The 26748-nt window shown below is 46.8% G+C and overlaps 1 protein-coding gene and 1 long non-coding RNA gene across 4 annotated transcripts in view; both read right to left on the minus strand.

The window, feature by feature from the left end:
* LARP1 (La ribonucleoprotein 1, translational regulator) overlaps positions 1–19615 on the minus strand; it is a 73845-nt gene extending 54230 nt beyond the window's left edge. For 2 of the 3 annotated variants that reach the window (XM_050961282.1, XM_050961281.1), the window contains exon 1: positions 18965–19615. In XM_050961282.1, coding sequence (XP_050817239.1) covers positions 18965–19442 — 478 coding nt within the window. In that variant the 5' untranslated portion in view covers positions 19443–19615. The remainder of the gene's footprint in view (positions 1–18964) is intronic. The other variant, XM_050961283.1, reaches the window with a different exon arrangement.
* On the minus strand, positions 16294–17976 carry LOC127054935 (uncharacterized). Its single transcript, XR_007775368.1, has 2 exons — positions 17925–17976; positions 16294–17130 (listed from the first exon to the last, which is right to left on the minus strand). It is a non-coding gene; the product is annotated as an uncharacterized LOC127054935 (long non-coding RNA).
* Positions 19616–26748: the final 7133 nt, after the last annotated feature.

The following is a 26748-nucleotide window of genomic DNA, read 5'->3' on the forward strand; positions in this document are numbered from 1 at the left end:
TAGGATAGATTAAGTGACTAGCTCAAAGTCACACAGGGACTTGGTGGCTAAAGTGGAAACTAACCGCAGGTCTCCTGTGTCCTATTCTTGTGCCTTAACCATAAGGCCACCTTAATGTCAGCCTCTCGCCAACATCCTATTTCAGTGGCTGTATTCAGTATTTCTAGCAGAAGACCAATCTTTGCTCACCAGAGAATCACAATGGAGCAAAAGCCTCCAGCAATTGTGAAGATGCAAGAATTAAGACGCATCTTTAAAAAAAAAAGGGGGGGTACTCTCTCTTGCCCGTATGATTATAGCCTCACTTCCGCTCAAACTTGCTTTCTTGTCAACGCCTGCCTACACTGCTCTCCTTACTAGTAAGTCCTCATAGCTCTCTAACCTGAGCCACTCTCAGTCACGTTTGTCCTAGTTATGCTGGGTATGTTCTTTGGGCCAGGGGAGCTAGATTTTCATGTTGTTCTGTCAAGTGATGTACATATATTAATAATGCCATGGGTATTTGCGTTTCTGTGCACATTGGAGAGAGCAAGCTTACAAATCAGTTTAAAACTAATAATTGAATCAACAAGGAATTTCACATTTTTTAAGGAGCTTTGGGATCAAATATACAGATTAATGTACCTAGATATCTACTAAAATAATTGCATAATATAACATTCTCTGAGCCACACTTTTATGTTTAAACTTTAATGTTAGGTGTTCAATTATGTTCAATCAAAAATTTAAACCACTCAAAACTTTTAAATTGGAAAGCTTCTTTCAACCTGCTTCCTAAAATATGCCTGCTGTGCTGGTTTCAAGGGAGGCAGCCTGGCCTTTATTATGATTATGCAGAGGTGTCTGAATGGGTCAGTAATATATACAGATTGTGTATTAAAGGGGAGGGTCAGAAATTAGAGCTTTTACTTTTCTTTTTTAATAAGCTACCCACAAATGCTGATGCAGTGGAAGTTTATACATTTTTTGCTGAGTCAGCATACAGCCTATAACTGTAATCAACATTCAGAAGTGTAGTTTTGGGGTGTTTTGGTCCCTCTCCCCCAAAAACAAAAAGCACCCAGTTTAGCTGGTCTAGTGTATACACACCAGAATGAGCTACAGCTGGGAGAAGTACCTGTGAAAAAGGAATGAAGGATACAGCTGGGGTTTGAATTATATTTAGAAGGTTTTGGATTTACTTAGGGTTTCTTAAAACTAAAGCAGAGGAACTCCTTTCTTAGCACTGCCAAGTGGAAATTGATGTCAGTGTGTCACTGGCTGGAACCCTTCATCAGTTTTCATATGAAAGCAGGGTTCTTGTGTTTTAGTTTTAGGGGTTTTTTTGGGGGGGGGGGCGATTAAGCAAAGGAATTTACAACACACAAGCTGTACTGGTTGGAGACCTGTGTCATTTCTTATTTTTTAAACTGGCTTCTACAAGCACAGGTAGCGGGGACAAGTGCTTTTTGTACCAGATGACAGCGGGCAGAGAAAATACACCTGCAATTTCTCTTCCTCTGTGCAGGGAGCAGGTGGAGGGAGCTCATGCAAATCTGATAACTGAGTATAAAGGGACCAGAACTCTCCATGTGCCCAATTACCCAGTTCACATTTGCAATCCTATGAGGTGCACAGTTGAGCACCTAAGTTACTGTAAACCTGATTCCTGAACTAGGTGTTGGAGGACTGAACAGACTGGAACCAGCAAGAAGCTAGGTAAGCCACTACTGCCAGAGTCACCACTGTTCAGAGGATGTGAAAAGATGTGCTTATTTTTCAGCAATTTCCCCCCAGAGCTCCCCCTCTGCACTTGGAAAGGAAGTTAGAAGGTCCTGTTAGAAATCTGTTGTACTGGTCACTGTTTAGGACATTCGATTTTAAATCCTATCTGCTGTATGGCTGGCTGAGCAGGTGGGTGGCAGGAACCGCCCAACAATTAATGTCCCTTCAAAATAAAGATTCTTTGCAATGGCCAAAGGCACATGTCGCTCACATTTGCCCTGGCACAACTCTGCCAAAGCAGTGGCATCTGTGCAGCACCTCCTCCTCATTTTCCAGTTCTCAATACCCCTTGATTTGCAGCCATTCATGTGTAGGAAGGCTGAGAACACCATACTCATTTCACCTGTGACTAAAAGGCAGACTTGAACTCAGCTTCCCAGAGATAAGAGAAAGACTTTGAACACATTGGCAGCATCTCCCTCCTGCTCATGGTAGAGAACAGCTACAGAACAATTACTAAACTGCACTTGTTTATTTGCAAAGCTGAATAGCAACCTGCTTCAAGGACATCTGCAATCCTGAGGCATTGGAAGCCAAAGGCTGCCTGGCAGGATATCCCTCTGGGATGCACCTTCCCCAGCTCCTCCCTTCAAGCACAACTGACAAGATTAGAAATTAGCTTGCCAATTAGGAACAGCACCTCATGCACCCAGAGTTGTCTAAATCAGGCAACACTTTCTTTTTCCACACCTGCCACAAGGGAAGGCAAGCACAAATGTAGATGGCTGCTAGGTCAAAGACAGAGACAGGGGCTGCTCTCCGAGAAGCATACGTAACAGATTTCCAAAAACAGAGGTTTCTGGGAGAGTCAGACTTTCCCTTGCCAGCCCACCTGCAAACATAGGCAAGGCAGATTAAAAACACGAAGCACAAAAATACAGGGAGCGCTCCAGGTTTTCACATCAAGCTGATACTGCAAGGGCCCTGCCAAGATATTTGACCCAGGCAGGCTCCCTGCCCACCATTTTTTCCCTTGATACAATTAGATGTCCGCAATCCTGATCACCACACTTGCGCCACGTCACATCATTCCAAATAATCAGCAAGCAGTGGGTAGACAACATCCTAACGCCTGCGAAGTGAGGAAGCACCAGGAAATTTCGGCCTGTTTCCTTCCCCTTCCTCTGCACCTGCACTGGATTTTTCAGCTAAGGTCCCAAGTGCTGGCTTTCAAAAAGAAGCATTATACCACTGCAGGCACCTCGGATGCCTTTTTAGTAGCAACAGCCTTGCCAAAGCAGGCAAAGATGCCAAGCAAACTAAGGGCTGATCTACACTGGGGGTCGGGGTTCGATGTAAGATACGCAACTTCAGCTACAAGAATAGCACAGCTGAAGTTGACGTATCTTATTTCGACTTACCTCCCGTCCTCATGGCCCAGGATTGAGAGCTGTGGCTCCCTCGTCAACTCCGCTACCGCCTCTCGCCCTGGTGGAGTTCAGGAGTCAACGGGGAACACGGCAGGGATTGATTTATCATGTCTAGACGAGACGCGATATATCGATCGCTACCCGCCGATCCGGCGGGTAGTGTGGATGTACCCTAATATCCCACCCTATTCAGGGTCTTATACTGCACCAACCAATGCAGTTATCTATGTGCTTAGCCCTATGACAGGAGTGTAGGATAGTTCATAAACTAGGAATTTGTTATCAATGACGGGAAGCCAGCATTGTAACTAGCAAGACCTTAGGGAGAGCACTACACATCATTTGGAAGACTGATGTATAAATAAGTGGGCATGTATGTACACAGACATCTTGTAACTGTTAATGTTTGTACACAGCACCAAAACTGGACACACCTCCAGCTGCCAGCACCAGAGACCCAGCGCTGGGGCTGATGGGAGTGCTATAAAACTTAAGCAATCTAGGAAGATCTTCATTTTTTAGTGTGTGATGGGGAGAGAGGAGGGCCCTGATTCCCAATTGTCTGCAGGTTTTGGAAATGGAAAGAGCTTGTATGAGAGTCTAGGACAATAGGGCCTTAAAAACAAAATAAATGGAGTCAAAAAGGCCCTTTGCCAGCGCTGCTCTCTGGCCTCCAGAAGAAGCTGAGAAGTACAGAAGGACACTCAGCTTGCAAACCTGCATTACAAAAAGAGGGCATATTCTGTGTGATACTCCCCTCCTTACTGCAGAAGCAAGCAGCCCATCAGGCTTGTTCAGAACAGTCACTATCCTCCATCAGTGTCAAATTCAGAACCCTTGTTTCGTGTCTGCTTTCTACCCACATTAGCAGAAAGATAAGAGCTATAGCAAAAAAGGAACAATGGGCCTGAATCACCTAGTGCCTGTCCTCCTTCCCTTCTGCCTGGAATGCATGTTCTCTCACAAACACATGCCACTTCTCTGAAGAAGAAACTGGGGGATGGGAGTGGCTGAAGAGAAGCTCATTAGGCCTGACGCAAGAGTAACACACCGACTCGTTATTACTGCAATCCATGATTGTAACCGTCAACCTGGTCAGCACTGCCACAAACTAAGCTATGGGAAGAGACAGGCTAATTCTGTACACTACACTACCCCAGACTTGCGGTTACCTTTCCATTTCATCGGATGGAAAATCTTAACACACCTTATCTCACCTGGGTGTCCCTGCTAGAAGGCACAAGCACCTGGTGGTACCTGTCATAACATCAGCACAGCAACACCTCATGCAGGTGGCACAGCAATAAGATCCCTGCAGCACACAAGAGTGCAACAGAGACCCACACAAATTCCAAGTGTCAGCTGCCATATGGATGAGAGTTTAAGTACTTCGCATTTGCACACTTTACATTGTCACACAAACCCCCGTCCTGATTTTTCACACTTGCTGTCCGGTCACCCGAGCCCTTACTGCCCCGGCTGGTGATCTTTTCAAAGCCACTCCAGGAGGGAAACACCACTGTGCAGGGGTGGATGTTTACTTAGGACCATTTGTTAATGAGGCTAGTTGCAATTCTGGCAAGCAGTACAAAAGGTGTTTACCAATAGTGCACTACGCACCTCAAGCTTTGGAGAAGTGAATTATAAAAGCCTTGATGAGGAAAAGGCAAAGCAAAGACAAAAGGTTTTTGCACTGCAGTCTAGGGGCTGTGCTCATTCCATCTGACTGATAAAATAAAGGTGTCTCCAAAGAGCTAACCCTGTAATTCCAGCACATGTCCGAGAGAAAGTAATGGTATGGTCACGGTTGTTTTTCCTCCCAGACGTTTTATCAGTTCTTGTACTGGAGAGTATGACACTGGATGTTCCCAGCATTAACCCCTCCCCCACTCCAGGGCCAATAAGATCTGGCAAATTGGATAAGCAGTAAAACTCTGCTGCCCCTCTATCAAGACAGGAGCTGAAAAGCTGCAGGGAAAGTATAAAGCAGCTTAGAGGAAAGAGCACGAGAAAAGTAATGTCCGATTATCATTGCCATGAAGCAGCTGGTGGCCCAGCTCCCTGCCTCAGTCCTTCGATCGCCAATAAGCCTGAAGTGATACAGTTGGAAACATGCAGCCATCCAGGTGGTCAGCAGGAGGCAGTCCCTATATGGAAGTTGGAGAGAGGGGTGCCGAAGGGGGAAAAATACTGCCTAAAAAAAATAAAAAGAAAAAAAAGTGCTGCATTGGTTTTACTACCGCATATTAAAAAGGAAACAAAAAAATTAAGATGCCTCCACAGATATTCCCAATAAAAAGGGACAATTTAGGACCAATCCAGCAGTTTTCAGGGCATCAGCGGCTGGTAAACTTTGGAGATTTATCCCACCCTCTGATGTCAGAGGCAGGCTTGCTAAGAAGGAGATTGCTAGAAAGCTAGGGGGGAGAAAAAATGGGGCTCAGTGGAAGGGAATATTCCAATCTCAAACTCCTGTGGCTAGATTTCCAGCATTCAAATAGAGTTAAGATCTGTTCATAAGCACAACCAAATACCCAAAACCAAAGCACCACGGTCATCTCATGGCCTAGGACTGTTTGGGTGACTCACGGCCACGGCTTGCATTAGAACATGGTTCCAAACATCGCTAGTAGAGAGTCGGCACTCTGCCAGTGACCTGCCCAGGAGCCGGAAATGGCAGAGCTCATTTCACTACTGTGAAAAGACCACCTTCTCAAACATAACTGGGGGGGGGTGAAGCCATGGGTGAAGGATGCTTTCAGGAAGGCAAGACACTCAACTAACCTTCATCTACAACAGGGATTGGCAACCTTTGGCACGCAGCCTGCCAGGGTAAGCCCCGTGGTGGGCCGAGCCGGTTTGTTTACCTGCCACGTCCGCAGGTTTGGCCGATCGCGGCTCCCACTGGCTGCGGTTTGCCGCTCCAGGCCAATGGGGGCTGCTGGAAGCGGCGCAGGCTGAGGGACGTGTTGGCCACTGCTTCCCGCAGCCCCCATTGGCCTGGGGTGGTAAACCGCAGCCAGTGGGAGCCGCGATCGGCCAAACCTGCAGACGCGGCAGATAAACAAACTGGCCCGGCCCACCAGGGGGCTTACCCTGGCAGGCCGCATGCCAAAGGTTGCCAATCCCTGATCTACAACCACTTGTGCTTGTTTTTACTGATACTCCAGGTGCTACAACAGCACTGCAGCTGCACCACTGTAGCATCACAGACTCTTGCTACCGCAACAGAAGAGGCTTTTCCATTGCTACAGTAAATTTCACCCACTACCACCCCGAGAGGCGAGAAATCTTCTGTTGGTCTAGCAAACATCTATACCAGGGCTTGGGTCAGCTCAGCAGTGTCTCTCAGGGGTGACAAGCAATGTAGCTAAGTCAACCTACATTTCAGGTCAAGACAAGGCCTCAGATAACCCTCCCTCTTGCGTGTGATTTCTGGTTCAGCTTTAAACCAAGTTCTGTAGTTTCTCGGAATTATTTCTCCATTTTGTCCTTGTATGGTTCCAGTTCTGTTGCTGTTAATTAGATCAAGCCAGATTTCCACTGAGACTTCAACTACAGAGTTATCAGACTATAATCTGTCAAGTCCCTCTGAAACCTACTTCAAATTGCTTTGGTAAATTTAGTCCCTTGCTTAAAATATGGGCCACGTTTGCATCAAATTCCTTCTTCCCATCAGCACAAATGTCAACACAGGTATTGCACTTTGTGTGGGTCTTGTGCATCAATCTTCCCATGTGTGATTGCAAAGCTTGTTGGGAAGCCGGCACATTAATCCTCTTTTCACACAACCAACCGTGAGGCCAGTGGTGGCTATGGTGGAATTTTTGACCTTTCACAACATGGTTTAAAGGAACTTTTTATGTATTATTTCTCTCTCAAGGTTTACACAGCATGTGGAGCATCCACACCTAAGCAGCTCAGAATGACTGCACCTGTGAAAAGTTACATTCTTCTATTTTTGTTATCTGAGCAAATGACAAAGAAATCCCTGATTTAACTTTTCTCAGCCTTTCCAGCAGAGAAGGCAACTTGTGCACAATATTCTGCTATTTCCTTGTCAGACAAAAGGAACAGCTTTAAAGTAGAAATGTGTTTCTCCCCCGTATTTATGGTGGCCACTACTAAGTCATTTGTCATGTTCAATAAACCATCTTCCATTAACGTCATCCTTTATGCTTTCAGTTCTTTGCTTTAATTTTTCTGTCATTTCTTCACTTGTAGTAACTTGTGCACAACTTGACTTTTCCCTGGAAGTACTTCAGCCACTTCTTAAAACTTCATCTTGTGCTACACTAATGGCAGTGTTATCATAGAAGGAAGGCCTGGAACACGGACTTGTAGATACAATCATGGCTTCCTTTCTAGCATGGTGGTATAAAAAAAAGTGTCTGGCTTGCAGAAACAAATTTGATGTTCCTGTTCTTCCAATTACACGCATATGTTCCATTTGACCATGAAGAATCTGAAACTGCTGATTTTTCTGCAGTTTGAGATGAGCACGAATCCTTTCACCTCATTACTTAACATCTTGAATTTTATTTAAACCTATAAATCAGTTTTCGTTACTTCACTCCACTGAATCACTTGTTTCCACTTCTTCACCTTTCGGCATAGAGAGTCAGATTAGTGATTACCAAACATACATGACTACACTAATCACCCTTTTGCAATATTGATCAGCAGGTTTCTCGTTTACTACACTTAGAATGAGAAACCCCTATGTGGTGAATTCAAACATTGTGAAGACTTCGGGGGGGGGGGGACCCCTAATGAACTAGCTAGTTTTGTACAGAATCACATTGTCATATGTCCTACCCACTTTCCCAAAGCTTCTAGTTCTAGCAAACTTTGCCCCTCTTACAGCATGCAACTCCCCCTAGTCCCCTTCTCCAACATCCTATCACAGCCAGCTCCACCTAGTAGCCATCTCAAACACCACCAACCCAACTCATTCCTCTTCTCCTGTAGGTTTTTGATAATTCTGTAGCCTTCTTGTCTCCTAACATGCTTAATGGGCACAGTAAGAACCTTGATGTTCTAAACACTCGCCTTTTTACCTTTTAGAATAGCTCCAAGTTTTAATTAACAGAATTAAATGACAGCCTAATGCATCTAGTATCTAAAAACATGTTAAGTTCATCCAAGTACTAGACAGTGAGTCCACAAAAAACTCTACTAGTACCAGGAAGGAGGTGGGCGGGGAGGACAGAAGAGAATCTGCTGGGTCTTTTCACCCACTTGGGAAGAAGAAGGGGTTCTGCGACTGTTTATTAGCAAATAAACTATTCCATTACACAGGTCTTCTGCCAGTGCACTGAGGACTGTGAAGTGACTCTGTAAGAGAGCTGCACACATCACTGCTCAGCTGAAAAAAGTGTGCTCCAAACATACCCTTGACCCAAACCTCGTCTTCCAAAGCCTCTTTCCCCAACCCTCCAAAAGTTAAGTCTGACGCTTTAACCCCAAGATATCCGGCTGGCAAACCAAAGTGCAGCAGATAAGACAGTCTACAATTGGCATGAGGGTCAACCTCTTCCCAGCCCTTTCTACAGATGTCATTAGAGTTCAAATTTCTCTTTTTGTACAGCCCCAAGACCATACCTAGCAGTCAGCATCCTGCCCATCCCACACTGGACTCTTTCCAGAGCCAGCCAACACCACTGTATTTGACTAGAAGGGTAACTGTTGAGCAACAGAACAAATATTCCCCCTCCATGACCTCCACCCCAGGGGAGCAGGAAACTGATTGTTACTCAGTTTCCTCACACAAGTTTCTCCCACCTCAACTGCATTACCAGCACTCCACCACAACAGGAAGACAGGAGGCTAGGAATGTAAGTAGGCACACATGGCTAGGGAGAGTAATCACACCAGCCACATCCTTTTAAAACACTGCACCGTTCATCTCATTCAGATACTATAGAGATGTGCAAAGCAGGGACTTGACTGTGCTTACCCAAAAGCACATGCTAAGTTAGCAATACTGGCATTCAACACACACAAAGCGTATCTACCCAAAGGCTGAAAAAAGAAAGACAGACCCTATGTTTCTAAATGAATGGAATTAGTCGAATGACGGCAACTGCTGACATTGCCAGCATCAGCTCATGCCCCCTCCCCCCCCATGGTAAATCCTAGTGCACAGGAACTATTATATTAAAAGGATCTTTTCCATTTCTAACTGATTCGACTACCCAGTCCAAAAGTGCCCAAAGCCACGGGGAGGTCTTGCAGCGATGGCTGCTCCTCATTGTTTCCAATGCTGAGTCGCATCAAGTGGAGATAAATAAGAATCAGAAAAGAGGAGAGAAAATCATCTGCATTTTAAGTTTTAAGTACACTCAGCTGCCGGCCATGTCACACAGAACCCCAATGCAAGAAAGCTTTGGGGAAATTCCCCACTGCAATGAAATTCTGGAATAAAGCCGTATTAATCAGCTACTAATCTGGTAAAGGTAAGGTATAGGTCTGAGACCAAGGTCATTCATTCTCAGCCACCCTCTCTCCCTTTGCATAACATAATACCCCAAGCCAGTGTTCCCTCTAGTTTTTCCCCACACGTGTATGGGATGAATTTCACTACGTGCACCAATATGGAGATGGTATGTGACATCACCTCCACACGGGTGCACATAAAATTCATGTGACAGGGGTGGCGCTGAGGGGTTCGGAGTGTGGGAGGGATCTCAGGGTTGGGGGCGGGGCCGGGCCAGGGGGTGAGGGCTCTGGGGCGGAGCCAGGGATGAGGGGCTCGGGCAGAGGGTTGGATGCAGGCTCTGGCTAGAGATGAGTGGTTTGGGATGCAGGCTTCCCTGGGGCTAGGGCAAGGAGAGAGGATTCCCCCTCACTCTCTCTCCTTTCAGCAACACCTGGGGGGGAAAGGGGGGCACCTCTCCCCACCACAGCTGCTCCAGGGCTGGGCCTGAAGGCTAGACACCTCTCCCCTGGCTGCAGCAGGTCCAAGCCGGGGCTTAATAGGCTGCAGCACAGCAACACAGTTCAGAGAGAACTTGGTCCCTAACCCAGTAAGCACTGCTTTAGCACTGCACGCAGGAGTTCTTACCCCATGCGGCAGACACTAATCAAAATACAATGAAGTGCTGGGTAGGGAAGCACAGACCTTTTTAATTTTTATACATTATAACCCTCAACAGCTCAAAGCTGTCTTGGACCTGGCATGCTGCAGCCTTTCAGCCCCCAGAGCAGCAGCTTGGGAAGGGGCGTGTGCAGGTATCTGTCCACACTAGTCCTCCACAAGCCATCCCATCACAGTGCAAACCATGCAAATTCAGAGGAAACCCCAGCTAGGAGTTCAGAAAAACACGGCAGTGATGTTTTCTGAAAACACATGGCTCAGCCTATAAACATGTTGACGCTGAATGTGGCCACAAACCAGCCTCCACAACCATACCTACCAAGCCAGGCATAGGAAACCATACACCCTGCACAGTCTCAGTATGGCCACCCGTAGACCCAGTTCTCCAAAAGGCTTTTCAACCTAGCAGACATTCTGACACACACACACAAACCTTCCGTGAGCCAAGACTCCCTCGGCAAAGAACTCTGCTAACCAATTTATTCAATAGCCACATTCTGCTCTCATTTGTTCTGACCAGAGAGACTTGAACATGCAAACAGCTGTTTTAAATAAGCTCTTACTGTGGCACATTAACTTGCTACAGACCATTCTCATCCGCACTCTCCCCCTCGCTTACCTGCTACACGGTGATGAGACTATCATTGGCTACTGGATTTTACTTCAATAGCTTCCCCAGATTTACTGTTGAGAATATAGATTCATAGACTTAAGGTCGGAAGGGACCATTATGGTCACCTAGTCTGATCTCCTGCACAATGTAGGCCGCAGAATCTCACCCGCTTGCTCCTGGAACAAACCCCTAACCTATGTCTGAGTTACTGAAGTCCTCAAACTATGGTTTAAAGACTTCAAGGTGCAAGGAATCCTCCAGCAAGTGACCCATGCCCCACACTGCAGAGGAAGGGGAAAAACCTCCAAGGCCTCTGCCAATCTTCCCTGGAGGAAAATTCCTTCCCAACCCCAAATATGGCAATCAGCTAAACCCTGAGCACGTGGGCAAGACTCACCAGCCAGCACCCAGGAAAGAATTCTCTGCAGTAACTCAGAACGCACCCCATCTAACATCCCATCATAGACCATTGGGCACATTTACCTGATAATTATAGAGCCTAATTTTGGCAATTAATTGATATCCCATCATACCATCCCCTCCATAAACTTATCAAGCTTAGTCTTGAAGCCAGATATATGCTCACCAGGTACAAAGCTCTGCATAGGTTTTCAGTAGAATTGAACAAACCCTTGGATTCAGAGAACAGAAAATTGGGACCAAAACACTGCTCTGAAGTGAAGCACACAGCAAAAGCAGATGCAAATATGAAGAAGTGGAAGACCATAAATTTGTACAATGCATCTACACCTCTACTTTAGGCCAGGTAACAGCACAGGAGATGTTGAAGTCTTGAAGCTACCAGCATAACAACGAGATGTCCTAGCACATCAACTACAGAAGATCTCAGCTCTACAGTACCTGCTCAGCCTGCCCAGTGGATTCACTGAATATGGTTTTACAGTACACTTTCCATACCCAAGAGAGCCCTCAGTTGCATACCAAACTGGGAATTAGATCTGCAGACAGTGAAAACAACATATACGTGAGCAAACATTGCAACTATTAAGCGTACTCAGCAACTGGTCACACAGCCTTGGGCACAAGAGCCTGTAATATTAGAAAGAGGGACGCGGGGGGAAGAGAGAAGATGACAGTTCCCCATGGGCACAACAGAAGTGTATGCCAGAGCTGGGAATGGATCAGAACCCAAATATCCTGATTCACTGAGGTCTTGAGGTTAAAAAAAAAAAGCACAAAATTGGGAGCCCTTGTTCTCTTCCTAGTTCTCCCGAAGGTTAAACGCATGGCCCTCAGCAAGAAAAATCTATGCCTCAGTTTTCCTGTTAGTAAAATGGGAGTTATACTTATCCCACAGGAATACTGTGAGGCTTAAGTCTGTGTTTGTAAAGCAAACCAAGATCCTCCAGTGTCTGGAGTTAGGCAAATACTAGGTTTATTTTTCCACTAAGGTTCACATCTTTCTAAAGTCGCCCTATTTACAGATGCGGGCGTTAACTGCACCTGGAAATATGGTGGCTGTGCCTTTTAAAAAGATTTTACAGAAAAGTGAAAACGCCTGATCTGCCCTTATAACAAGTTCCAGTGGACCTGGAGAAGGGAGGTAGACTTGGAACATTTAACAAAAATGATGAATAAAGGCAGCCCTGTACTTCAGCTACTCAGCACCGAAACTGCGCCCTGTCTAGGATGTTATGCGGTGTGCCTCAAATACAATTTCACATTATTTACTGGAATGCCAAAGGATTAGGTATCATAATAGGAAAAGGGCGACAGAACCCTGCAATCCAATACTCTGGTTGCCCATTTAGTGTTGCAGACATGTTTGTGCTCAATTCATTTGGGGGAGGGAGTCTGAAATATTAATGGGTAGGATTTTCACATGGGTCTAAGGGAGTTAGGTCTCCAACGCAAATCTCAGCCTTAAATGATCACCAGTTTCACAATCTGCATGTACCACAAATGTGACGACAAAAAAAGTTGGAAAGGTTTAAAGCAAAGATTGATAAGAATCACCTGAATTAATTCCTTCGTACTGGAAATCTAGAGCTTCGCGTCATATCAGGGAGTTCACGACTCCCAGCAACAAGGGGTTACGAATCAGCTCTCACTGAATACATTGCATTCCCCAACCTTCCCTGAAACAAACAGTGCAGAACAGAGCAAAGGTCCAGAATAAAGCTGAAAGGCATCGGCGCATGGGGGAGGAGAAAAAGCTCTTTAACCTTTCAGGGCAGGAAGTTCCAGTCCCCTTACGCAAAAAGTTACTCAGACCTGAGTTGTGGGATCAGGACTAATGGATAGTTCAGAAGAAACGAAATCAAGGGGAACAGAACTCTTGCTGTGACGTTAGGTCTTTGTTTCAATAAAGCCAACAGCATTACACAGCTACATGCCGTGACAGAATAAGAGTTGCCCAACACTTTGGGATCAGCGCGTGCTGGATTACCAAGCATTGGCTACTCGGCACAATAGCCGTGACTAACTTTCTTGTGTCTAATGAAAAGTTATCTAGATGAAAACACGCCAACGGCAAAGCAGTTTTCTCACTTGTGTCTCGTCTCCCTGGTGGGGGCTGGTTCCAAGTGCTTCTCCTCAAACCTTTGTGGGACGCATCCCCACGGACAGTTGGGGAGGGATGAAAGGAAGTGTAATTGCAGTGGAGGTTTATGCTACCTCTTCCCGCACCGCACCTCTCGTGCAGCAAGCGTGCTTACCCACACATTATCTGATGCCCTTTCCAAACAGGAGTCGGTTGACATTGATGCATGTGACAAGGAACTAAGAGATGTCTTTTGGAAAGCTTGACTGGCCTTCAAGATCAGCTAGAAAGAGAGCATACACCAGATAGTGAGCTAGAAACTGCATTAAAAAAAGAAACTAAAATAAAAACACAGAAAAAACCCACTACAGGCTACATCTACACTAGAAAATGATGTACAGGTTCTCCAGCAACAGTGTGCTTGGACCAGGGCAGTTAACAGCATAAGAGCTGGTGTAGACAGAACTCAGCCATTTGTTTGGCACAGCCATGAAAACCCTGCAGGTCTTGGCTCCAAGAGAGGCTGTAAAATATAAAATACAGCAGTTCTTAAAGAGCAGTAAGTGCCTTGATACGTTTCTTTAAGCAAGTGCAGCAGTTTGTCACAACTGGGTGCAAGAAACACTTCAACCTTGTCTACAGTAGTGCTTACATCATTGCTAACATCGATGCAGCTGCACAACTGGGGGAAGATTCACACAAAATATTTTAGGAGGAGATTTGTTAAAGGTTACTCCTCAGGTCATATTCCTTTTCTTCAAAAATATTACCTAGGAGAAAGAAAATCTTGATACATTTGAAGTTTATATATAAAGTTTGGTGTATAGCCACCTCTGGAAACACAAAAGCACTGCCCTTTTCCTTAGCAAGATATTTTTCCTTTCATCTGTATGTACTCGTTATTATAGGGCTGTCTATGTGAGATAAGCTACTGACTTTGTTTACTTAGACTATAAAAGTCCACGCATAGTAAGTCCTGTACCAAGGGGCTACAATTACCGGGGTCTTCTCACAAGACCGCAATAAGGAGAAAAAGAAAAGAAATCAACACCAGTCTTGCCAGAATTGCTGTAAGTTATGAGACCATTCAGATACAAGTCTTACGGCATTTGACAAACATCACCATTGTGCTAATCTTTAAGAGCCCAACTAAATATTTCCCCTGGCTTCTTTATATCTCTGAGTCACTCCCCAAATGCATAACTAGTCAAAACCCTAGGCAAAGAGATTTTCTGAGCATACAATACTAAAAGAATCTGAACAAATTCACTGCAACTTCTTCTATGCCCTAATATTTTTACACCAACATTTTTCTGATCCAACCTCTTTCCTAGAAGTCCAAAAAGATTTTATTATTCAGCCAGAGCACTCACTCCTGCATGGCACATGCCTTCAAAAGCCATCTCAGCAGGTGCATGAGCCTTTCACCTTTGGAGATTCTGCTGTAAATCCTGCTTTACGGTATCCCACTAGAGCTCGAGTACACATACCCCTCAAAGCAACTGTACAACATGGGACAATTAAGTAACCGTGTGTGGGAAATGCCCAGAACTGAACTGTAGCGGTGTTGCAAGTCTGGATTAAAATACCATCAGCACAGAACTGTGTCTAGCAGCTTGGATTCTGAGCACAGGCCTTTGCCTAAAGAGCATCTTTCGTCACCTAATTCTGTTATACTGTCTTATAGCATGTGCATGAAGGAGTTAAAATGATTTTTCTTACTATTTAAGGCCCCAAAGTCTGCAAAGGCGATTCATGTGGAGGGAGTCTTGTACCTCTGCAGAGCTCTGCCCATGTCCACAGGTCTCCACAAGGAGTAGGGTGACCAGATAACAAATGTGAAAAAAATGGGACGGGGGTGGGCGTAATAGGAGCCTATATAAGAAAAAGGCCCCAAAAAATCAGGACTATCCCTATAAAATCGGGACATCTGGTCACCCTAACAAGGGCTCACCCAAGCAGACTAGCTTGCAGTGATCAGGTCTAGGATACTTTACACTTCTAGAACTTAAATGCAGCTTTGAAAGCAGTTTAACAGTAAGTTCTTAGTCATTCTGGGCATTTTGAAAAATAACTTTAAGCTGCCTCAAATACTTGAGCTTCAGAATGCCACCATTAAACATGTGCAAAAAATCAATTTTCTTGGAAGACCTTTAAAGACTGTTCTAACATGCAACCTAAAACTTTACCTAACCCACACGTATCTGTGAAACGAGCATACAAGCTTTGTAAAATTTCCAGGAGCTTTTGGTGAGTGCAAGAAACCCTCTACCACAAGCTGTTAAAGAACTTTTCTAGCTGTGACTGAAACCTACAAATGCTAGGAAATATATTCAAGATGGTGCCCATCAGGGAGCTCTCTGCCATGAATCTGTCCATTTGGGTAGTTTATGACAAAACAAACAAACACGAAAGCTTATGCTCAAAAAAATTTGTTAGTCTCTAAGGTGCCACAAGCACTCTTGTTCTTTTTATGACAACCATGTTTGTAAAATAAACCTTTTTTCTCCTGTTAGTTAACTGGCAAGCAAAAGAAACAATGCCCTAAGAGCAAAAGAGCGGAATAATATTGACAAGGCCTGAATTGTGTGAACTACAGGCAAGGCTGCCAAGCTCCAGAAAATGCCCCACTAGTCAATTTCACTGTTTAACACCTTAAGGAATACTCTGATTCTGAGTGGAACAGAATTCAGGTTGTTACAATATTATTCCCTTTCAACAACTAATTTCCCCCCACAAGAGTAAGTTGTGGAGTTTCTCTTCCCCCTCTCCAAAAACCCACTAGTGTGGCAATTCAAGTGCTTAACACTGGTTGTATCTTTCTTGAAGCACATGTTCTCTCCCCACCCCCTCAAGAAAAAATAGTTTTCCCACCCGATAACAGGACCAATACCAAAACATGCTGTCTTTAAAAACCTGAAATATTAATGCATAAGAGCTGAAGGCAAGTCAAAAAAGACATTTATTGCAGATCTTGGGTATACTTTCAACCCATTCTCACCAGTAGTACTGTATGTAGTCATATAGCTTTAGAGTTTAGGATAAATAGTGTAATTCACAAAGCTCTACATAGATGATACGCACAAAAAATTTATATATAAAGTCTTATGTTCTGCTTACATCACAACCAGCTGGATCAGCCTCCTGAATCACAAAATGTTTGCACTGCAAATTGAAAACGCTGCAAGTGCTAAACTCTAGAGAATGGCTATTACAGAATATGGCCCAACAAGGCAGCATTATGAATCCTCACCGTCCATGAAGGTGTAAGATCAGCTTTAGGTCATACAACAAGAAGTAAACTGAGGCAGCAAAACAGTCAGAATTTTGTTAAGACAAATCGTTGTTATACCATCCCATGGTTTCACAGACTAAAGCAGTTTGCCTCCATAGAGATTTTTGCTGTGCACTATTAAAGTTATCTCCTATATGCTTTTCCCCACTAAAAAAAGTATTCCAAGCAGATATTGCAGAGCTGTCCATCTTCCAAAGATCAATAACTATGATGATTCATCATGTTAGATGGTACCAACTTTTGCAAAATGATGGCACACGCACTGATGAGAAACCAGATGTCATAGCTGGGAATGCAATTTAAAGTTTGCAAGGGTAGGCTGAAAAATTAAAAAGCCCTCATAAATTAGATATCCATTTAAAATTCTCAGTATTTTCTCCTGGAATGGGTTCCCTTCATGCTAAAACAGTTTGTTTCTCCTGATGGAGGCAATATCTATTACAACGTGCAAGAAAATGTGAAGTGTTCAGCATTTCCAATCTTGGCCTAAAAAGAACGTGGGAGGAAGAATGCACAATTTAAAAGGCAGTTGTTACTAAACTACAACTGAACCACACACACCTCAGTAACTTTTGGGGGAAGGGGTTGAAGTTACACCACAGAATCAGCATTGCAACATGCACGATTACCAGAAAGCTACTCGGAATTTCCTTTGGGCCAAGGATTTATTCCAAAAGGGGCCGGGAGTGGGGGGGAGGGGTTGTTTGTCCAGTATATTCACCCTCCCTTTCCCATCCTCCACACAGATTCAATGCAGGGAAGAGAGGGTTACGCACTCCAGCTTATTTCCAGCTCTGGAACTGCACAGAAATGAAGGACTGAGGCCTACATGTCACTGTGCCAGCAAAGCAAGGGAGACAGGAGTCAAGGGCCCAGCCGCATTAAGCTACAGAGGAATATGCACACGTGGGGAAGAGGGGGAGAACTACCTTTCACACACAGGCAGGGCCGCTGTGAGAACGGAGAACACGTGCGGGTTAAGGGGAATTCCCCCCCTCCCCCAAAAGATGTAGCGTGCTCCAATCAATGGTGCACTGGATCAGACACACGAGAGACAGGGTAGGGAATGGGGGATGGGCAAAGGCTGGCAGATCCCCTCCCCCTCGCGCCCCCTCCAGCACAGCTTGTCTGCCACCCTCTAAGGCTTTGCAGATTCTTGCCGGGGCGCAAATCGGCAGGAGGGGGCGATTCGTGCTGGGAAAGGGGGAGAAGGCCCCGCGGTGAGCCGGGGGGAGGGGGGAATCACATGCTCGCAGCAGAAGAAACCACGTTGTCTTTACTGCTGCAGTGGAATGCCGGGAAGGGGAGGAAGCTCCGAGCGCACCCACCCAGCCCCACACAAGCTGCCCAGATCGAACGCTCAGTCCTCCGCCGTGGAACGTTCGCACCGCGGCCTGGAACGTTGCAACACCGCTGTGGAACCTTCGGCCTGAGAGCAGCGACCCCCCCCGCGGGCCGCAAAGCCGCATGGCCGGGCCGGGCCGCTCCGCCGGGGCTGGGCTCCGCTCCGCTCCCCCTCCCCCGCACACACATGCTCTCCGCCCTCATGGCTCCCTCAGGCTGCAAGTAGCCTCCCCTTTCCCAGCGAGCCGGGGCTGCTTCAGAAATCCTAAATCCACGTTCCCCAGATCACCCCCCCCCCCCCCCCAAACGTGCGTCCGGCGAGGATTCAGGCGGAGAGCGGCGGCGTGCGATCGGCTCCCCCTCCAAGCGCCAAGGCCGCATAGGTAGTTCTCCCCACGCCGGGTTACGTCCAGCGAGTCCCCGTGGTCTTGGCACCCTGGCAAACTTCGGCACTCGAAGCCAGACAGCTGGCGAGGGCATGGGGTGGGATTTCATTCCTTTTCTGGCCCAGGCCAAACAGACTCATTCAACATTTACAATACGGGAAATACGGCAACGCTGACCTGGGGGAGGGGGCAGTGATCTATTCCGAACAAACCTTTCCCCCCTTCCATACAAATACCCAGACGAGGGCCCCTTCGCAGTATTCTTATTATGGCCCGGGGGGGGGGGGTTCATAAAAAAGGCAGCGGCAGCTCCTGCAAGCACTGGGCGAGCGCGCGTGAGACCGAGGCCTTGCGATCACGCTTCCCTCCGGCTGCCCGCAGCCCCCGCACCCCACCCTGGCTTAGTCCCCCAGCCAGTGCACGGGGGCTGGTCGGGGACAGGACCCCGAAGCAGGGGGGAGAGCCAACAGCGACGGAGCCAACCGGGGTGGGGCTGGAGAACAAAACCCCCCGAGTCATGTACTGCAGACCAGCGATCCCTCCCCACCGCACCGCGCCGCGCCCCGGCGCAGGGTCACCCCCGGACCCACCTGGGGGGGACTGGCCGTTGACTGTGACCACGGCCACCGAGGCGTTTTTAGTCCAAGGGTTCACCTTGGGCGGGGGGGCCTCGATGAATTCCTTGCGCCCGCCTCCTCCCTGCTCGCCGCCTTCCTCGCCGCCGCTGCTGCCCCCCGCCTCGCCCAGCAGCCGGTTCTCGCCCCCTCCGCGCTGCTGCAGCAGGTTCTCCTTCTCCTGGTTGTTGCTCTCCTCCTTCTGCTGCTTGATGCTGGGGGGCCTGGGCGCCGCGCTCCGCCGGGGCTGCTCCCCCGCCACGCCGCCGCCCCCCTTGGGGCAGCTGTCCGGGGCGCCCCCGCGGCCCTCCTCGGCGGTGGCCTTCTCGCCTTGGGGCATGAGGGGCTCGCCCTTCTCCCGGGCCCCCTCCTGGGGCTTCTTGATGAGCAGCCCGTGCTCCTCGGCCGGCAGTAGGGGGTTGCTGGGCAGGAGAGCCTCCACCTGGGTCGCCATCTGCGCCCCCGGCCGGCCGCCGCGTCCCCCCCGCTGGGCGGGGCCCTGCTCAGCCGCACGCAGCCCGGAGCGAGTGGGGGGGGGGGCTCCCTGCACCAGCTCCCCCTCCCGCGGCACCCCTCCAGCTGCAGCAATATGGAGAAGCACGGAGACCACGCGACTGGCACGGGAGCGCGCACCCCCCCCTCCCCGGCGCGGCCTGCCTGCCGCCGCGCGCGCACGTACCAGCGCCAGCTCCGCCTCGGCGGGCGGGGGCGCGCACGCGCCTGATGCAATTCGCGGCGGCTGGAGGAGCGCCTTAAAGGGGCAGCGCCTGCAGGATGGGGAGGAGCCCGGGGTGCGCTGCGCTGCGCTGCGCTGCAGCCTCCGTCTCCAGCCTGGGCAGGCAGCAGCCTGGGCGCTTGCTCTCCTCTGGGCAGCCCGCCGGGCTCTCCCCCTTGGGTGAGCAGCTGTCCCGAGTTTATAGCGACAGGCCCAAGTCTGGGGTCTTTTTGGTATATAGGCTCCTATTACCCCCACCCCCTGTCCCGATTTTTGCTGGTCACCCTCCCACCCACCGCTCCTGACCCCTGCCCTCCCCAGCCCCTAGCTGGCTCCCTGTTCCCAGCATACCCCTTTGTATGGCTCCTAGGGAAACTTTTAGGGGCAGGAAGCTCAGGAATGGGATTTGAAGAGCTTGTCATCCCGCTTTAGGATTTTCCCTTGTATCCCGGTACATATATTTTAGGAGGTTATGCTAATTATTACCTAATCTTCAGTATTTTCCATACCAGACATTTCAAACCACTGTATAATTCAACTGTTTTGGTGGTTGTCACCCTGATCCTCCCAGACTAACATTTCCATCAGATTTAATGCAGTTCACAGAGGAGAGGGAAAAAAAATAGGACTTAATAACTAAGAAATGGGCTGGTGTGGGGGGCTGTTTCATGGTTATTGCCACAGCTGACAAGACCTGTCTAATACCGCAGTGATTCTCAGTAAAGGCATCCTATAATCACGACAAGCCTCACGTGATCCCATATTCTATATTTAATAGATAGGGCAATGCTTTACTTCTCCACAGCACTACTTTTCATCTAGAAGAACTGGTATTTAATGTATCATAGAAGCTGCGCTCACAGAGTCGAGACACCCCTAGGAATATTGAAAGCACGACAAGTTGCAGCAACAATTTAGCTTCAAAGTAGTGGTGCATGGAAAGAAGGGAAGAGAGGAATTTAAAGTTAGCGGTTAGGAAGAAAGGGGAAAATGAAAGAAAAGTAATGAAACAAAGATAGGAAAGAAAAGACATTAGACAAAGTCTTGGGCAAAGAGATGAACTTTGCACCTTATTCTGAAGGGCAATGGGGTTAAAGTTCTAACAGACCCCCAGCGAGAGTTTCAAATAGCCAAGAACCCTCCTCTGAGAATGTCTTGCCTCCAGCTCTCAAGAGTACTTGTAACCCATATGTCCCCTTCTGCACCTGATCCACAGAGCATGCAAGTCTGTTACAGCCTCCAGCTCAGAACCTGGCTCTTAGCTCAAGCTGTAGAAACATGTGCTTTCAGCTCTGGAGGTCTCTCTGTGGTGTCTGTCACAGAGAGACACCTAGGTACTGTTGTCAGGAGCAGTACAGATAGCGTGGTGGCCCACAGGGCAAGAGAAGGGTCCTAGAGGTTCCTCTAACCTACCCCAGCCGGCAATTGCCCTAGTGCACTGTGCTTCCACCATGCTAGGGCTTGATGTGGAAATAGAGCGGGACCCAGCTATGCTGGCTCTGTGCCAACTGATAAGTCCCCCACACACTGGGAGAATTTGCAGCTGGCCAAATCTAGATGATTTCTGACCCCTCCATGCAGCCAAAGAGGCACAAAAGAATCAGAACCCAGGAGGGAGTCTGGTTTGTGGTCTCGAATACAAAGAAGGCCTTATAGATTAAAACCAACAACTTCAATAGTGTCTAAAACCAAACCGGAAGCCATGCAGTGTGTGGATCAGCTGCATTTCCCCCGCTAGCTAAAGGTTCCCAGTTATCTTAAGGGTCAGCCCCAAGTAAAGTTCACTGTAGCAGTACAACCTAGCAGTGCTAGAGTTGTGCATGACTGTGGGGAGGTCCACATCAGTAAGAAAAGGTGGCAACCTGCCAGCTAGGAAAAGAATGTGGGACCAACCACCGTCGCCATCTAGGAATCCAAGAGCACTCGGGTGCTTGGACAAGCAAGAGGCACAGAAGTGCCGCAAGACTGTAAGCATCTTTGGCACAGAGCAGGCAAACTCCAGCAAGAAATGGAGTCATTACAAGGCCCTGTCAATTTCTCTGCTTGTGCCCCTGCCCCTGCCTCCCCACCCCGATCATCATCACCTCTCTCTTGTGTGAATGGAGTCTCAGTTCATTCTTACTGAAGTCCTTGGTCAGGCACTGGAAAAGCAAGGAAACTGCAAGGTCTGGACCTGATGAAAAGGACACATATGAATGTCACCAGCATTTTTCAGTCTGCTCTAGCTGCTTCAAACAAACAAGGAACGGGAGGAGGTGACAAAATGCAACCATATGGGGTCCCACAGGAGAAAGCCATTGGGGCTGGGGGAGAGGGGAAATGAATCCTTACCCACCACCATCCTCAAGAACCTGACGCCTTCCTGCTGACCCCACGTACAGATAGCTCACTTGTAAAAACTTGACCGTCCAGGTAGAAGCGTCAGTCAAATTATAGCTACAAAATTGCAAGGAATACCTATAGCCACTGCAGCTGATCCTATTTACTCTCCCTTAATTCCAGCCCCATTGTAGTCATTTGTCATGTCCATACCACACCTAAGCTTGCCGCTGTAACAATCTGCTCTGCACTGCACAGTCATAGAAACCCACCCCCAGGGGAAAGGATGCCATTCAGATGTGACTATTTCCAGGGCGTGGTGCAAGTGACAGATAGGCATCTCAGGAGCTTGCTCTGGGTGCGCTAAAAGGAACTAGAATACTGCTGCTGCTAACACCACCTCATTTCTGCTTATGTAACACTTACCTGTCAGTGTTTTTGGGGCACAGCTGTTTCTATATATAGTCTGCAAAACTAGTGCCTGAATACCAAAAGATGATGTGTTTATGATTATGCTTTCAGGCCCAGAAAAGAAGGAGCATGGAGACACACATAATGGGGTCCCTGTCCATAACTAGGGCTATAGGAACTACAGTAATAACAAATAATGAATATAGGACAGACACACTCAAACATACATTATGCACAAAAACAGTATACAGAAACACAACATTGGCATGCACACACACACAAGTATGCACGATACTTGCACACATTTTATTTCAGTCTCTTCCTCCTTTAGTGTGATGTTCCAAAGATCGGAGGTTACCATCCCAGCAGTACCTCTATATTTTAAGCTGTCATTTCCATTGCAAACTTTGGTTTCCAGCGGGTTAGTTATTTAATTTAGACTGAAATGTCTGGGAGTTTCTATTGTAAGAATATAAAAATCTGAAAACATTTAGCCTAAGTTTTGCCCTGTACAACCCTTGTGTCTATTTACAGAGAGTATATTATTTACAGAGCACCATCTGTGTCTAAGTTATTGGCATTTAGGCCTTTACCTGCCTGTTCTAGTGCTTACATTAATAGGAGGAGACGGTCTATGATAAATTGTATTGCTATAACCCATATGGACCAACCAAACAGCTACTCTTGTGTTCATGGTTCTGTGAGTGATCACCTCGGAGTCCTTGTAAAGCAGCTTTATGAGACTGCTCCAAGGAAAACTTAAATAAGGTTTGTTTACATTTGAAGTAAATGTTGGTGAGGCTTTGCAAGACCAAGCACGATGGAATGGCAGAGGGAGAGAGAGCAGCGAACATTTTAATGCTCAACAGCTATCACTGAGATGGGGAACGTACCATCAATACCACTGAAATGCACTGGACTCACCACGTGGAGTGGAAATATGAAGTTTGAAGAACTAGCAGCTGTGCTTTCTTTGCGGTATTTCAGCACTGAATGCACACAGAATGGCAGCATTCCCACTGAGGTGCCCGGCTTTAGAGAGTTTATCTGCCAATTTCATTGAGATTCTTAGGGCCAAATTTGCAAACAGTGGTGCTCAAGTGGTACATTCAGAACCCGTGATAGTGCTCTCAGTTACCTGTTATCATGTGCGAGTTAATGCAATTTTGGTACCAATATTTCAGAATTTGGCCTTAAGGATGAACTGTAAAGCAATGAAAAATGAAGGCTAGATTTAAGTACTAAATGACTCCATTAACCAGGCTGTATGGGCCATTCAGCACACAGGCATGTTTTATCTAACTTTTTTAAATCACTTTTTCCCTCTCAGATTTTCTTGGTCCTTTTTGAGTCCATGAGGGGTTCCCAGATCTGCAAGGTCACAGTATGATGCAGCCTCATGGATTGCAGTGAAACTTCTGGTAGTGTGTGTCACATTCTGGGATAGCTTTAAGAAACCAGGAAGTAAATCACAAAAGGGAAAAAGGAATTTTATATAAATTAGTTACAACTAGATAGTCAGGCCTAGGCAGATGTTGGAGTATCCAATCTGAGCTTCTCCCAAGATTCAAGGATGTTCATATACAGGATTTGGTTTGCTCCACTTCTGGCTAAAAAAAATTCTCATTTTTGCTATGCAGGTCATCTGAATTCTTGAGAGCCTAGTCTGGCATGCTATGCAATTCCTATTGGTTTTAATTGGCTAAACTTCCGTGTGATGCTTTGAAAATGTACCTCAATATAGTTCAGCAGGTGTGTGTGTGTGTGTGTGTGTGTGTATGTGTGTGAGAGAGAGAGAGAGAGAGAGAGAAACAACATTCTTTCTTGGGAGCCACTTTTACATAACTACAAAATTGATAAATGACTTTGGTCCAATTATTGTGCTTTGCGGGTCTTCTCTCAAGCATCACTGTTCTTTAAGGGAGGAACGTTCTGAGCCCGTTGGTTGAGGAGAGTTCCTTCTACCTCTCTGCAGGTGAGCTGTGTTCAGAGCAGGCAAAGACTAAGTTTAATGTAAACAGACTCCTAGCAACCCGCCCATACTCCAGTCCTATCTCTACTTCCTCAGCTCTCGGATGCTAGTTGAGTTCCCCTCCTCCATCCCCCACTACCCAGCAAGGAAGACTTGTTGAACTACTAGGTATCTCACTGACTATGCTACAATGGAACCTAACTAGGCTCAGTTCGTTAGAAAACCCAGTAGGGCTGGGGCATATGCCAGGAGCCTGCCTCAGCAGCACTGTGGCAAGGCGTATGGAATGTCTACAATGCTACTACTCCTTTGGCCTGGGCGGCCAGCCAATATTTGGGGCTTTGTCAGGCAAGAGGAGAAAGTGATGTTCCGATGAATCAGGTACTTCTTTGGTACAGTCCCCTGTTTCATGACAAAGAATGCACACAAAGCCCTGTTTCCCTGAGCACAGGAGAGAGACACAGACAGCAGCAGGCAGTTTTCTTGCTCAGGATTTTCAAGCCACTCCCATGCCCCAAGGAGCTCCTGTCTGTGCTCCCTCTCAGGGCCATGTTCGCAACTGCTTCTAAGGTCTCCCACTGTCTGCTGGCTTTTTGCCTTTCTTTCTGCCTCTGACACACAGAGACCAATGCTGAGCCACTGTATTTGCAATAAGTTGTCAGCTTTGTATGTGGCCTACTGCCTTGGATGGTGGTTTCCATTGTCTCCAGATCTCTTAGTCCATATAGGAGCTTACTTTGGTAAGTTACTAAATGAAGCTGCACTAGGGTAAATCCCAATTTACCCTGGTCCAACACAGCTACATTGGGGGAGGAGTGTTGCCATCTCACAATTTTACTGGGAGTCTCACGAGATGTAGCGTTTTTCTTAAAGCCCCAGCTAACATGTTTTAATTAGACAGTATTTAAAAACATGTTATCACTTAGGCCTGGTTTAGAGTTTAAAAAAGTATTTTTTTAAAACCAAGTTAGCTACAATGACTTGAAACATCCCTGGATGCCCAGCATAGACACAATTTAAACACCTTTACAATCATGTTAGTTGGTGGTGGTGTAGCCTAGCCTAGCCTAGTCCCTCTCCTCTCAGAGTTGACCATTAACACAGGTGTTTAAGGAATTAAATGGTGTCTCCACTGGGTGCTATCTGGTGTTCTAAATTGTTAGATAATTGCATTAAAAAAAAACCCCAAACCCTGTTTTTTCCTAGTCTAGACAACACCTAGATTCTAGGGTTGACCATGACATCTGTTAATGTTGTCTTGTCTACATTAGATGCTAACACCTTTTTAAAACAGCACTTGGCTACCAAGTTTTAATTAACTCAAGTGTTGTTTTTAAAAGCATTCTCATCTTGTGTGGACAGTGTTTAACACTTGTCAGCCAGTCATAGTCAACCTTAGGGCCTTGACTAGACTAGGGAGCAAAGAAACAACGTGTTTGGTGATTTCTTTCCAGCCCTCTCCAAATTTTGCCAAAAATTTTCAATTTTCTCTCAGGAAAATCTAAAAAAAAAGTGGCTCAGGAAGACCCAAATCAAAACGTTTTGAGCGTTGAACCACATTATGAGTTAGTTTGATGTTCGTCTGCCAAGCTGCAACAGTGCATGATGGAAGATGTATTTCAGTTGTCTCATATGCCTCATTCTACCCTATGAGCCGGGCTCTCTGGCTGGACTACATCTCCCATGATGCACTGCAGTCTCTCCTCTGGCTGGAATGAGCAGGGGATGTAGTCTAGCAGGAGAGAATAGGGACATGAGGCCATGGCTCAGCTGAAGATTAATATTGAACAGGCCCAAAATGAAAGGTTTTGCCAACTCCAAATAGAAAAATTTCACAGCATTTTGTTCCAGAAAACATTTTGAATTTCAAATTTGTGTCCCAAGTCAGGATGAAGACACAATGCCAAAATATCAGAATTTCCTGTAGGACAGAAATTCCAATTTTTTTATCAGCTCTAAAAAATACAAGCAGGTGCAAGTAGAGATCAACCTCAGACACTGTGCCACACTGCAGGGACCTGCGCCTGGCATTGTGGAAGAGGTGCGACAATCCACAGGCCCCATAATGCTATCAGGAAGCGCCATGTGTGGCTGCAACACACTGTGGCCACTGAAATCAGGATGACTAATGTCCCTGCTGCTGCACTGTACTTTCATTTGTGCAGTCCCATCACTTAGTTTCCCAACAGTTCATGTCTCTAGTCCAGACACAGCCATGCTCAAAAGCAAAATCAGCAGCCAAGCGTGCACCCAAGTTCTAGTCTGCATTTTAACACCTAGGAAAAACAGGCAGATTATAACTTGCACTGCCATAAAATTCTTTATCTGCAGCCATGTGATTCT

The sequence above is a fragment of the Gopherus flavomarginatus genome, chromosome 7 (genome assembly GCF_025201925.1).
Source record: "Gopherus flavomarginatus isolate rGopFla2 chromosome 7, rGopFla2.mat.asm, whole genome shotgun sequence".
In the NCBI taxonomy this organism is placed as follows: Eukaryota; Metazoa; Chordata; order Testudines; family Testudinidae; genus Gopherus; species Gopherus flavomarginatus.